The 14,251-nt window shown below is 39.9% G+C and overlaps 1 protein-coding gene across 1 annotated transcript in view; it reads right to left on the reverse strand.

The window, feature by feature from the left end:
- Positions 1 to 14,251, reverse strand: part of ly75 (lymphocyte antigen 75) — a 29,852-nt gene that overhangs the window by 6,714 nt on the left and 8,887 nt on the right. Inside the window, exons 10-31 of the mRNA XM_077563362.1 lie at positions 13,159 to 13,247; positions 12,287 to 12,456; positions 11,599 to 11,798; positions 10,388 to 10,530; positions 10,212 to 10,290; positions 9,235 to 9,306; positions 8,758 to 8,881; positions 8,323 to 8,358; positions 7,770 to 7,939; positions 7,390 to 7,457; positions 7,229 to 7,305; positions 6,832 to 6,968; positions 5,614 to 5,722; positions 5,339 to 5,499; positions 5,118 to 5,247; positions 4,780 to 5,000; positions 3,035 to 3,197; positions 2,636 to 2,800; positions 2,434 to 2,553; positions 1,110 to 1,295; positions 534 to 760; positions 229 to 439 (exon numbers count right to left, since the gene is read on the reverse strand). Of these exons, the coding sequence (XP_077419488.1) occupies positions 229 to 439; positions 534 to 760; positions 1,110 to 1,295; positions 2,434 to 2,553; positions 2,636 to 2,800; positions 3,035 to 3,197; positions 4,780 to 5,000; positions 5,118 to 5,247; positions 5,339 to 5,499; positions 5,614 to 5,722; positions 6,832 to 6,968; positions 7,229 to 7,305; positions 7,390 to 7,457; positions 7,770 to 7,939; positions 8,323 to 8,358; positions 8,758 to 8,881; positions 9,235 to 9,306; positions 10,212 to 10,290; positions 10,388 to 10,530; positions 11,599 to 11,798; positions 12,287 to 12,456; positions 13,159 to 13,247 (3,058 nt within the window). The remainder of the gene's footprint in view (positions 1 to 228; positions 440 to 533; positions 761 to 1,109; positions 1,296 to 2,433; positions 2,554 to 2,635; positions 2,801 to 3,034; positions 3,198 to 4,779; positions 5,001 to 5,117; positions 5,248 to 5,338; positions 5,500 to 5,613; positions 5,723 to 6,831; positions 6,969 to 7,228; positions 7,306 to 7,389; positions 7,458 to 7,769; positions 7,940 to 8,322; positions 8,359 to 8,757; positions 8,882 to 9,234; positions 9,307 to 10,211; positions 10,291 to 10,387; positions 10,531 to 11,598; positions 11,799 to 12,286; positions 12,457 to 13,158; positions 13,248 to 14,251) is intronic.

The following is a 14,251-nucleotide window of genomic DNA, read 5'->3' on the forward strand; positions in this document are numbered from 1 at the left end:
GAGGTTTACCTTGCTTTCTTTATAGGCATTGATTTTTGAAAAATTTATCTCATAGTTATGTTTGTAACAACCAAATAAATAATAGAGCAAACGTGTCATTACAGTCGGGGTTCCTTTAAAAGCTACCGCCTCTTATACTACTTCCTTATGGAAATTCATGTTAAAGAACAAAAAAAGAGGAAAAAAAAGAGAAACGTGTGTATTTTTAAATCAATAAATGCTTCTTACTCTGGAATGGGGTGCTGATGTTGGTGTTGTAGCAGATGGCGCCATCAAGCAGCAAGTAGCAGCTGCTCCTCACCCATGCGCCGGAGGGCGTAACAAAAACGCAGCCGCCCACATCTCGCTCGTCGGCGCTGGAGCTCTCCACGGACTCCGAGATGTCTGCTTTGTACCGGTAGCCGGTCCCGTCCGACCACTCGTAGGACTCGCCCGCAGCCTACATGGACAGACGGACGGACACAGTCCACAGAGACATGACTTTTGCTGATGATTTGTCAAAGTTGCATACACTCTAATCTGCAAGTTTTGACCTCCTGATTGGACAGCCCGATCCAGAGAGGGAATCCGTCGGTCTTTGCGAGGAGCTTCACGTGCGCCCTGTGCTCGGCGTCATGCACGCTGGCCAGGTGGCCACCACGCTGAGCGCACTCTTCCAGAGCCTGGTACCAACTCAGATCACGTCGCGTCACCACCTCGTAGGATAAATTGCCAAGCTGCTGAAAGTCCCTGGTGGACTTGGAGTATTCCTGTTTGGGTTCTTAGGAGAAAAGCATTAAGGTGGTCAAAACCTTCTTTGCAATATGTGCCAACTAGTGAAGCAGATGAATCCACCCGTTTTCATCCATCTCTAGGCGCAGACATTTTGACATTCCACTGCCCTCTGCTGTCGAGTGTGACTAACATCAAGATCGCATTGTGAACGTTTGGGCGGTCAAAATGGATGTGCACTAAAATGGATGAAAACGGGTGCATTCATCTGCTTCATTCTTACTCCATCAATGCAGTATTAACCAGAAATGCATGCGGGTGGGGATACATTTTGTAAAGAACATTTAAAAAAAAGAGGTCATTTTCACACATTTTTTTAAGGACAGTACAACACAAACCATTATCCAGTTTGCAGGTCACGATGGCTTTTTGCCTGAACTCGGAGAATAACTCTGACTGTGTGACGACAACCCATTTGCCTTGGAGAGTGAGACCTGCCATGAAGATGCCGCCTACTTCTGGTCTACCATTGCTCCAGTTGGAATATTGGACATTTGTGCCATCGAACCATTTCAACCGGTCATCTATCGTTGTAAACACACACACTTTAGTACCATAATGGACAACAGAGTACAGTAGTACATTTTGAAGATACAGGTAATTTCTTTCCTGAGAGTAGACTAACAAATTAAGTAATCAAAAGCAAGGAGAGCTGTTCTATCATGAAGGTCCAAGTACTAGGATGCACTCTTTCGTCACTGGTAAGACCAGGGATTCTCCAGATATCAGCAAATCTAATTTAACGACTAATTTAATATCGTACTGCATGTATACACACACACAAACATATCATGTACATACATACATACAGAGTACATTAGGGTTGACTATTGTAAAACATTTGAGTCAAAGATTTGTGTTGAGGTAATTTTCTGCCACTAAGTGGCATTAGTGTTTCATGTTGGACATTGGCGACAGTTTTTTTTCTGTCTTCAAATTACGAGCAAATGTTATTTGAAACATGAAGCAACTCGTGGACACCAGTCACCAGTCCCCATAAATATAAATATATATTTCTATCACATTTATTATTGCTAAATTGTGTTATAGTGACTCCTTTGCACAACGTTATATATAAAATAAAGCATGGATGTTTTGCATCAATTGTATTTAAATTTTCAATGCCTCTGGACATCATATTTAATGCTTTTTAATTTTAGCAAAATCCATTTCAGGACTTTTAATGACCCTTGAGACATTTGAGCGCATTAGTGGAAAAATTAGGGCACATTAGTAGAACAACTGTATCTAACTTTTTTTTTCTTTTTCTAAACACTACTGTATAACATTTCTGCATACTAGTAGGAAAACTCTGCTACCTTGGCAGAACAACTTTGAGTTAAAACTACTAGTACGAATTTTGGTGTTACTTCAAGGAGGCTACTAGTCCTTGACACAAGTCTACTAGTCAGTCCTAGTAGTGTTACTAGTGCAGCACATTAGTTTACTAGCAATTTTGAATTTATATCGAAAAAGTGACAGTGCATATTAATGAGCATTTACATGTAAATACGTCAGATTATAGCCATTGGCTCTGTAGATTTGCGCACGGGGAAAAAGAAAGAAAGAAAAAAAAGACTTAGGCTATTGTTTTAGGAAGGTGAGGATATTACAAAATGAGAGTGCATGCAAAAAAAAAAGCAAACAGATTCAAACACCTACTGTCGTTTTTGAACAGCCCAAGCCAAACAAACTGAACCAAGTTTTGAAAAGGCAAAAGTTGCTGCCTGATAAACTCGTTCTCCTCTGCGTTGCGGATGGTGAGGATGGCTGCGCCTTTGTCTGGAACACAAACAGGACCCGCCCCTTTTAAAATTCTCATGTGACACTCAAGCAATCTGATTTCTTGTGGTGACATTCTCACGAAGGTTATTGCAGGTTCTGTGGATGGGTCCTTTGTCCACCGGCTCCCATCTGGACGCCGCCAGCTGGAAAGAGTAGCAGTTGTTCTTGAAGGGGATCCAGTTTGGGCCGTTTATTTTGTGGGGGCACTTCACTGCCACGTCTTCCGGTGTGGTTATTATTTCTTCTGAAATACAAAAATAGGACATTTAAACCTCTCCTGGACATTTGATTCCAGGTCACATCTTGTTTTTGAACCATGTTAGCTGTCAAATGCAAATCTAGTGAAAATTGTTCTTCATTATTCGTCCAACGGATATTTGTTAATATGTCTTTACAGGACCAAAAATGCTGAAAGGGTGATCAAATGGAACAAGGCCTGAGGGTTGCACATTTGTTTTGGGATGAAATCCTCACTCACTGTGTGGTTTGTGGCAGATGGCACCTCCCAGCCCCTGCTCACACTCGGTTGCCTTCCAGAAGCCGTCGGTGTCCAGGAAGACGCAGGAGCCTGCGATCACCTGAGAAGACCAACGACTGAAGACGGTGTGACTGTGGTCCGTCCAGCGATAGTGGATCCCGTCCTGAGTGGAGTGCATGGAGAGACTATCAGCATTTATTCCTTCATATCCAGTACTAGTGCACTCTTTGTCCTCACCAGTAGGACAATTCAGGGTACTAGTAGAAGACTGCATCATACTTGTAATGTTTTGCCACTACTAGTGCCACGTTTGGCCCATTAATCCAAACTTGCACTAGATATCAAATTAATGCTGAAACATTTTTGCCATAAAGCTGTTTCAACATTTATTCGATATCCGTAAATTCCATCCACTAGTACGGTCTTTGCGCTCACTAGTAAAACAATTCAAAACACTAGTCAACTGTCTTACTCGTTATGATTTTTCTACTTCAGTATGACAGGCTGCACACTAGTAGGACTACTACAGTACATGTTACTAGTGAGGCAAAATTGTGCACTAGTTGATATCGGCACAATAACAATACTAGTTACGTGCTAGATGTTAATTAGCACAATTTTATAGTGTCGCTTTATAGTGTCACTAGTTACACACAGTTGCCTCAATAGTAACAGGTAGTTGTCCTACGGGTGAGGACAACTAGTACATGGATCTTAAGGATATCGAATATATGCTCAAACAATTCTCCTAAGGATGTTTATTTATTCAATATCCTTGCTATTCAGCCCAGTAGACTAAAAGTGGCACTAGTAGTGAGCTCAAAGAGGATACACTAATAGTACATGGCCCTTAAGCTGGAGGAAAAAAAGTGGCACTAGTAGTGAAAATGTTTTTAATAAGATACATTCTACTAGTACCCTGATTTTGTCTTACTAATGATGAGAAAGAGAGTACAAGGACCTTAAGTTGGATATGAAGGATACAGAACAAATGAGAAAAAAAACATCACTAGTAGTGACAAAAAATTTCCTAGTAAGACACAGTCATTCTACTAGTACCCTGATTTTGTCGCACTAATGATAACAAAGAGCATACTAATACATGGAACTTAAGCTGAATACGAAGGACACCGAATAAATGAAAACAAAGTGGCACTAGTAGTGACAAAAATGTTCCTAGTATGACACATTTATTCTACAAGTACCCTGATTCTGTCTTACTAGCGAGGACAAAGGGAGTGCATGGACCTTAAACTGGATATGAAGGAGAGAATAAATGGGGGTGGGGGGTCACTAGTAGCGACAAACATGTTCCTAGTAAGACACAGTCATTCTACTAGCACCCTGATTTTGTCTTACTAATGATGACAAAGAGCATACAAGTACATGGACCTTAAGATGGATATGAAGGATACTGAATAAATGGGGGGAAAAAAGTGGCACTAGTAGCAACAAACATGTTCCTTGTAAGACACAGCCATTCTACGAGTACCCTAATTTTGTCTTACTAATGATGACAAAGAGCATACTAGTGCATGGACCTTAAGATGGATATGACGGATGCCGAATGAATGGGGGGGAAAGGTGGCACTAGTAGCAACAAACATGTTCCTTGTAAGACACAGCTATTCTACTAGTACTCTGATTTTGTCACTAGTATTATGGACATTAATAAAGCTGAATATGAAGGATATGGAATAAAAGCTGAAACGTGAGCAACATTTGTCTTTGCCGGGCACACGTACATCTTCACTGAAGAGGCCGATCCACATGGGCTCGCGTGTACGGCTCACATGCACACTGAGCACAGACTGCTGGAGGGTGTCGGCAACGCTCGCCAGATTCATGTCCTGGTTCAGGCACTGCTCCAAGGCTTCGAACCAGGTGAGGTTCTTAATGAGTAGCTGGAAGGTGTGGTTGTTGACCTGGAAGGGCTCAGACGCGACCGAAAGCTCTTCGACGTGATCTGAAATGACGAGAGTGCTTTCTTCAGGAAGGTTGAACAAAGCAGACTAGAGTCTAGCAAACACTTGTTGGGTAGCAAAAGGGCCGAGTCATTAAAAGGGAACAAGCAGTGAATTACCTGCATAGTGTTGGCAAACTGCCCCATATTGATACTGGGTACAGGAGGTGTAGTCCCAGGTACCCATCACGGCCGAATTAGGATTATTGATTAAAAAAACACACAAATCCATATTGTCTGGGTCAAGTGTCTGTAAAGAGTAAACACATGTTGATCAAATACAAAATATATTTAAAATATACATTTGTGCTTACGGTACAGTTAGAATAAAAACCATTCACATTGACATTTATGGCCTTATGCATTCCAACCAGCAGTGAATGGAAATTGACGTAATCCACTGGCGATTTGTCCAGCCACTCCAGTTTGTTGCGTTTGTGTTTGAGACCAATCCATATGCCTCTCATGTCCTTCATTCCTGGCAACAAGCTGGTGATGAAGTCTAAATGCAAAAAAGAGCAGTAGCACTTAGCATGATATCATTACGAGGTACATAACATGCTAAAGATAAGGAGCTCAATGGAGTCATCGTGAAGTTATCTTTACAAAGAATTACCTTGCTCCACTTGGTCAGATATGGTGACCAGGGTTCCCCTCACTGACTGGCACATGTCATTTGCAGTCTTAAATGACACTGGCTTTGCATTCTGTAGCAGTGTGTAGCACTGTAGAAAAAAAAAGAGGCAGCAGTTTTGATTGTGACACCGAAATAATTGTGAAGAGAGTCTTCATTTTTGTCCAATTTTATCTCACTTTTCTGGAAAATGTTCACCTTAAAAATGTGATATAATATATGTGACCTCACTAGTCTAAACATGACATTCTGATTAATATTACATCTGTGGAATATGTGTTATGCAGCAAAATCCAGCCATTTTTAATCAATATCAGAAGGCGGCCATTTTGCCACTTGCTGTCGACTGAAGATGACATCACAGTTGCTCAGGGCTCAGACAACGACCAATCACAGCTCACCTGTTTCTGAAAAGCTGAGCTGTGATTGGTTGTTTTCTAAGACCGGAGCAACTGTGATGTCATTTTCACTCGACAGCAAGTGGCAAAATGGCCGGCTTCTGATATTGGCAAAAATGGATTTTGCTGCTTAACTCATATTCCACAAATGCAATATCAACCAGAATACAGTATTTAGACTAATGGAGCTGGATAGAACGTATTATTGTCAAAAAACAAAATTGAGTTGACTTCCCCTTTAAGCAGGTAAGTCAATTTCTCTTTCTTTGTCATCCATTGCGGGCGGGAAAAAAAGAGGTAATAATAATATACAGTATGCAGATGAGCTACAGACGAAGTTTTGCTCGATAAAATTGGCTTAACAGGTTTTGCTCTGACCAACCAACCAGAAGACAGAAAAATGCTGACGTCAGCGTTCTGGCCCTGTGAGTATAAATTTGAAATCTGATTGGCTAAAGGAACTCTCCTATTGCTAATCAAAGTTAAAGCACATGGGCCATCGCTGATGCTGAAGGCCCTGGGCAGAGTAGATTCTCATTGCAACACCCAGAAGCTAAAATCTGATTGGTCAAAAAACAACAACAGCAACATACATTTATTGGAAGCAGTGCAGCCAAAGAGAAAAACTACAAAATGAAGAGAACAGACTTATGGGATTGAATGAATTCAATTACATTAAATTAATATTAAAATTTTGGCTGTACTGTAAATGACCACTCACCACCTCAAGTATGGCCAATATTATTAACAAGCTCCTGGCAAGGAATAAAACTCTGTCAAATGGATCTCAGAAGTATCAAACCTTATTTCTGAAGGCGAGTGAGGTATTGCCACATGGCAGGCCTCCAGGATGAGGCTCCAGAGGGTTGCTCTCCACGGTTGTGATGTTAAGCCTTTCGCACACAAAGGGCAACTTCTGCCTACAACTGTTCTCAGACCCTGCAAGTAATGGAGCAGAGCAAATAAATAAAAAATGAAGGAAATCATATGTTAAACACATTGATAAAGAAATGTTTTAAGAAAAACGGTGGTACAGTACTGAGAATATACAAAAACATCATTTTAGAGGTTGTATTGCAACCTTTGCATTGGTTAAAAAAAGGGTAAAAAATTAAAACAAATGGAAATTATGTATTTAAAAAAAAAAAATCGACAAGACTCGCAGGTCAAACACACTCCGCTCAAACTTATTTACTCACTTGGAACGAACCTCTCAGGACTGATGGAGGTGCATCTGCCTAAGAAAGCTGAATAATACAAGTGTAGCCGCATATGCCTACAACACATGAGCACACAGCCATGTGCCGTTAATTGGAGTGCAAAAATGAACAGTGAATGTGCGTATGCGTTTTTGTCTTACGTCATGGGGAACATCCGCTTGGGATCTCTCAGATTGACCCACCAACCTTGCTTGGGAGAACTTGACAACTGCTCAGAATCATTTTACGATCAATACCATTAGCCTTTTAGCGCATTGATTTCTTGCAGATTCTCACTTTAAGATTGCAGATTGCAGAAGCATGACTGTATGATGTGTTTGTAAATGTAATATGCACATTACTCACAAAAAGTTAGAAATAATGTAGTTAGTCAAATAGACAAACTATCAGAATTTCCCTTCAGTATGATATAGTACAACTACATTGACAAACACATGACGTATTATTGGTAGGTTGTGCCTAGTGTATGTCCACTAAGGATTAGGGGTACTAAATTCTGCTGTCATCACAGGACACTTGCCTTTTCTAGGTTTTCGTGGATGATTCTGGCGGCAGTGGAGCTCGGCGGCGAAGCAAGTTTGCTACCATTCATAGTGCAAAAGAGTTGCGCCTCCTCAAAAGACAGCTGAGGCTCGTTCACAAACCAATACTCGCCACCATCGACAAAGATGGACGTCTCATGGTGCACGCCTGAGAAGCACAACACATCTCCATCATGACACTCGTGAGTTGCGTTGGAAAGAGGTGGATGATTTATGGTACATTTATGGAAAGTTTCCAGTAAATTTCCGTGGAACTTTGGAGATATTCCAAATTGTGAACTTTCCATTGGAATCAACTGAGAGTTGTTTAATAAAAAAGATTCAAACATAAATTCCCATCTATTCACATAAATTCACATTAATTCTCATGGGACTTTCCCACTTTGAAAATTCCTGAAATTTTGCAACCCTTATCTTGACAAACTTTTCCAGACTGTTTGATTTTAACCAGTAACAAACATGCATAATGAGTCTATTTAAAAGTCACAACAGACCACCATTAGCCCAAAAAACAAGTAAATACTGTATTACCTGGATTGTACCAGTCTGGATACGTTGGTGTCTTCCCTGTTGAATAACAAAGCAAGAAGACTTTTTAAGCATTACAACAATAATGGTACCGTTACATGACATGAAGACTCTCTAGTCGATTGTTATAGTTGCTTGTTACTGCACTACTAGTGTGGCTCATACTACCAGAGGCAAATTCCTTGTGTGTTTTTACATACTTGGCCAATAAAGATGATTCGGATTCTGATTAAAATCATGTGGTAGACCAAAATTTTTCGTAGTCCAGTTGCACTTAAGCATTCAATCAATTTTTTTCTTATGTGATTATTATGCTACTCACACACAGGGACACTTGAGAGTGTCAGGTTACTCTCGAGTTTTTAAGTCATTTCGCGACCATTTTGCTAGGATAACAATTTTAGTTCAGATTTGTTGTTGAATGTTGATAACGCTTACCATGAGGGATTTGGCAGACCCATTCCAGCCTGGCATCACAGTGAAACGGGGATGCATAGAAAGATGCAGGTAGGAGGTCATGGAGTAAAAACAAAAAGAGATGCTTCATGCTTCTCTTCATTGTCTAATGAGGACAGAAATTGCTTGTATTAATGTCGTTCCAGCAAAAGATACAAAGTTGCCATCATGTTGCTCCAAGTGATATATATATATTTTTTTAAACAAAAAGAGTACAACTCTATTGTGGACAGAGACAAAACAAAACAGAAAGATAGAAGGTGTCCAATTCAGTTAACAGCTCATCGATTTCCTTTTCTTTACTTCACATCACATATCCAAAGCTCACTGGTTACTTTAACGTGTTATTTTCCTCAAATATTTGCCCAAGGAAGCATAGAATTGTCCAACATGTCTTGAAGAATTCACATTTTGGAGAAGTATGATGTCAACCAAAGCCAACAGATCAATGTAAGTCACCTTAAACGCAGTGCAGTCTCGACTGTACGCATCGTCCTCGTGGAAGTCATGATGCAAAACGTCCATTGCTACCTAAAGTATAGACATAAAAAAAATAACATAAGGATTGCACCTAATAAAATCACTCAAATATATAGTATACTCAATGGACATGTCCTTACATACATTCGCAATAGAATGAGCTCCAATAAAAATAAATAAATAAAAATAATAATTAAAAAAAAACTATGATCATCCATCCATTTATCAAACCACTTACATTCTACAGTACTAAAATAAAATAGCGAATTTGCAGTTCTTTTATTAGATCCTATTAAGTTGGACAGTTCCAATAATGTATGCTTTGTTTTCACGTGTTGCTGCTCCATGTGTGCTAAAGTAGCAGTTGTTTGAAGATTTATAGTTAACGTAACAAACATCCTAATTTCCGTTAGCTCGCCTTTGGCGTTTGGCATCATTTGTTAGCATTAAGCTACCCATATGAATTGTTTGAAAAATTTGGTGTGTAATTTATGTGTTGGTTTTACGGCAAACTTCAACGGGGACTGGCAAATAAACAGCTTGAAGCAAGCACGTTTTGACTCTTACTTGGAGAGTGGTTTTGTGTCCTCAAAGTGACATTGATGTTAAACATCTCTCATATCTTGTTTGCGAGAAAGTGAGAACAGGTCCTTCCGAATACTTTAAAAAAGTGTGTTTTAATAAAGTTAAGAGTGTTTTAATAAGCATAAAATGTGTTTAAGATGTGTATGAGGTGTGAAACAATGTAAAAAAAAAAGTATATGGTTTCTCTTTAATGCACATTTTCACCGGTTGCAGATGTGTCTGTTTTGGAACTCCTACCTCGCGATAAACCGAGGTTCTCTGTTTACCTAATTCAATTTTACAGGTGTAACAAATCTTCAATTTAGAAACAACAACTCTACAGTGACCACTAACATGACATAAGATAAAATGAAGATTTCAGTTTTACTCACAGGACGGCCATCACTCCACTGCCAAGAGCGATCGGCCGGGTTTCTTCTGCTCAGTCCCACCCAGAAGTAGCGATCATCGCTGCGGCAACAACATTGAATGCCAATCCACTGGTTAGGACAAGTCTCTGCCATTCAGTTGCATGCTTTATTAAACGTAGAACATCCACAGTTTGTACCTGATGGTGTTTCTGATGATCCCATGCAGCGCTCCCATCTCATCCTGATTGGTGAAGCTGGGCAGGTTGGCTCCAAGGGCCTGACAAAACCTCTCAGCTTCCTCCCATGAACGTTTGCGGCTGAGCCTTTCCTCATGAAACACCTGACGCAGACAAAAAAAACAAAAAAACATCAGACTCGGATAACCCAAAACTTTTTTAGGGGCTGACTGAAGAAATTAAAAAGAAAATGAAAAGAAACTGGAGACACAGTAGCGTGGGAATTGAAATGATGCATTCATTTCGGTTCTTCTATTTTTTGAAATTGTATACTGGTGGGAGAACAAAAAGGTTGGTATAGCTGAAATTTGATTTTATCTTGTTGTATATGGATAAATGTGTACACATATATGCATGTATTTTTCTTTTCGAATAAAGTTTATCTACCTACTAGTGCTGTCTATTTTTGTTTTTTCCTAAGGGTTGTCTAAAGCCGTTTCAGCATTTATTCCATATCCCTGATATTCAGACCAGTTTATCCATCTTTTATCCTTCTCAATATGCTAGTATGCTCTTTATCTTAGCTAGTAAGACAATGCAGCGTTTTCCCTCTACCAGTGCCACTTTTGGCCTACTAGTACACAATTAAACCTTATTAGTAAACTACTGTGCTGCACAAGTAAACACTGCTAGGCATGTGCCATGCACTAGTAGCACTAAAATGCCCATTTCAAGTTTTGACTCACTAGTGTCATGTACAGTAGTTGTCAACTACAGTGTAGATATTTCATACAGCAGTGAAACTATTATGGTCAATTGTTTTACTAATGAGGACAAGGGGCACACTAGTGCAGATTCAATGATACAGAATAAATGCTTATTTGCAGGCATTTCATATCCTCGATACCCAGTTCATGGTCAATGTACTAGTATGCTCACTCGTAGGACAGCTTTGGCTTCCCAGTAACTACATGTTACTAGTGAGGCAAATCTACGAGTGGGCATGTTGGTGCTACTAGTTCAAGGTTTAATTGCATAATAGTAGGAAAAACATATTACTAGTCCACCCAAGTTGTTCTACTAGTTACTGAATTGTCTTACGAGCAAATTGAAAAAAAAAAGTGTATTAGTACAAATTCAAGGATATTGACAAAATTCCCAATTGGCCTGTGCTAACAATGGTGCTAGTGCTAATGAAATACATGTCCTTGACATAACACTCACTCACTGACCTTGTAGCAGTATTTGGAGTCTGGTATGGATACCCATTCGTTTGGGCATGGTGAGGTGTTGTTTGGTTCAGGTTCTGATGGCAGAACTGGACTGAGGTCTGTCCTACAAATGGTACCGGCCTTAAAGAGCGTACAGTTTTTCACCTCCCACTTTCCCAGGTGGTTTGCGGTGGCAATCACAGCACAACCTCCATCGTGCTCTGGAACAAAAAAGAACCATAGAGTAGAACTTTCAATGTAACCATTTCTTGACGTAGGCTTTGAACAACAACACCACAGACAAACATGCAGGACTTCATAAGAAAAGGTATCAACAAGGGAGGAGGAAGATAAGCTGTTTTCATTCTTGCCCTCCCAAAAATGTAAAGTTGAGGATGCTTGAGCGTGTGTGTGGGTGTGTTGGGACGTGGGTGTGATTTTGAATATATTTGACTTTATGTTGATTGTATTGAAGTTCAATGAGTTCAAGTTCATATGGATCAACGCTTGCCGAAAGAGGAAGATGAACTAGCTGAAAGTTGTGTTGTTCTTATCAATACCAAGGCACTTTGTGATCATGGAAATCTTGGGAGTCACTAGCCCATCCTGCCATATTGAATTAAATGACTTTGTAACTATGTATTCCATTCCATTCCATTTGTGACCAATAATTCAGGAACACATTTTAGTAAATAGCAGAAATACATACCCGGTTCAGAAGAGCCCCAATTGGTGTATGTAACTTCGCTTTGGGAATCATCCTGGCCATGCCATTGATACTCTCCAGTGTTCTTAATGTCTTGCAGCCCAATCCAAAAATATTGAGGCGTATTACTAATATAAGATGCAAGCAAACGGCTGATGAAGGCCTGCTCAAACCTAGAGGCAAGAAATAAAAAAGACTGTTCAGACACAAAAAGAAGGACAGTTCAAGACCTACCGGTATTATTGCACAGTTGCTGCAGTGGGACTTTTCCGACTTCATATCAGAAAGTGTGCACGGGAACGCCCTTTAAACTCGGAGAGCCGAGTTGTGAAGTCGGGGGAAAGAAGAACCACAACTTCACCGACTGGTTTCAATCTGATGTTACTGGACCAATGGAGAACCCCATTTATTTATTTATCTTTATTGGTGCTTTGTTTTAATTATTTGACATAGGTTCATGTAACACTGTGTGGTTTGGAATGACTGTATTGTCCAGAAAAACAACCAGCCATCATTGTTTACATTTGCCTCGAACACTTTGAGGTCAGAACCTGGACAATCCGAGAGGGACAAATCCGATTTTCTGCCTTCCTCGAATGCAGCTACTAGAAAAGTACAATGATGTCATCAAAAATTAATTGGTACCATGCTTTTTTAGTACCAGGACTTTATGCCCTTGTTGCATTTGCTTTGCACGATTTAATTTATGATATACCTCCCCATTGCCTAACATTATTTTTGATTTTAATAAAAAATACAAAGAATTTAAAGTTCCATGTTTTGACACGTCATAATTGTGGTATTTTGATGACAAAATGGTACATGCTCGAGTGTTTCTTAGTGCCAGCCAAGTCACAAGATGAACCAACTCCTACCTGTTTCTTATAGTGATGTTACAGTGATCTTTGAAGGACACTTGCGTCGTGTTCACACGGTAACAGGAGTTGCCGTGTCTTCTCCAGCCCTAAATATATAAAAGCAGTGACATATTGGCAAACTTTCATTCTACTAAATAATAAATGGACTGCTTTTTATATAACACTTATGGTGCCCAAAGTACTTTACAGTGCCTCACATTCACCCATTCATTCATTCATTCATACACCAGTGGGTGGCTGCCAGGTCCACTGGGAGCACATTAAGGCTCAGTGTCTTGCTCAAGGACACTTTGACATGGTCATAAGCGCCGAGGATTGAACCAACAACCTCAAACATGGTATTAAAACTGTGACTTTTAATTTACAATTAGGTAGTAAATTGATTCAGTCTGGACAGAAGATTGTCTACTATGGATATACACGGTGCTTCACTCTAAAAATGGATTGGTTAAAAAAACTACCAATCTAGTAGGTTAAGCTCATACTGGCTTGATTAACTAATAGATTGGCCAGACATTGACCATTCCAGGTGGTTACAGGCATAGCCAAACAACCAATGAAATTGGTTACAATAGAAAGTAACTCTTATTGTATCTATTTATTGTATTCTAAACGTATTTATTAATTATTATAAGTGATTATAATATAGTATAGTGTTTAAAAATAGAAATGTGTGTCTAGATAGGTCAGCAGGTGTGACCAGTTCAGTGGACTAGTGGTAGAGTATCTCCCCGGAGTCTGGGAGGTTGTGGGTTCAACCCTGAGCAGGTTAGAACAAAGACTATAAAAATGGGATCCATTTGCCTCACTGCTGCTCACCACTCCCTCAGGGGATGGGACAAATGCGGAGAGTGAAATTCACCCCACTTAGGTGAGAATCAGTGGAACTTTTTTTTTTTGGGGGGGATGTCAGCCTCTAACACAGATGAACCAATATCTTGGTCAGAATGACCAATTTGTATTGGTTGGCCCAATCACCAATATATATTGGTTGAAAACACCTACGATTCTAGAGTGGTTGTTTTAACCAAAGGATCTGTCGGACACATAACTACCAGCTAGATCGGTCAAATTTAACCTTTTTTTGGTC

The sequence above is a fragment of the Vanacampus margaritifer genome, chromosome 4, assembly GCF_051991255.1.
Source record: "Vanacampus margaritifer isolate UIUO_Vmar chromosome 4, RoL_Vmar_1.0, whole genome shotgun sequence".
In the NCBI taxonomy this organism is placed as follows: domain Eukaryota; kingdom Metazoa; phylum Chordata; class Actinopteri; order Syngnathiformes; family Syngnathidae; genus Vanacampus; species Vanacampus margaritifer.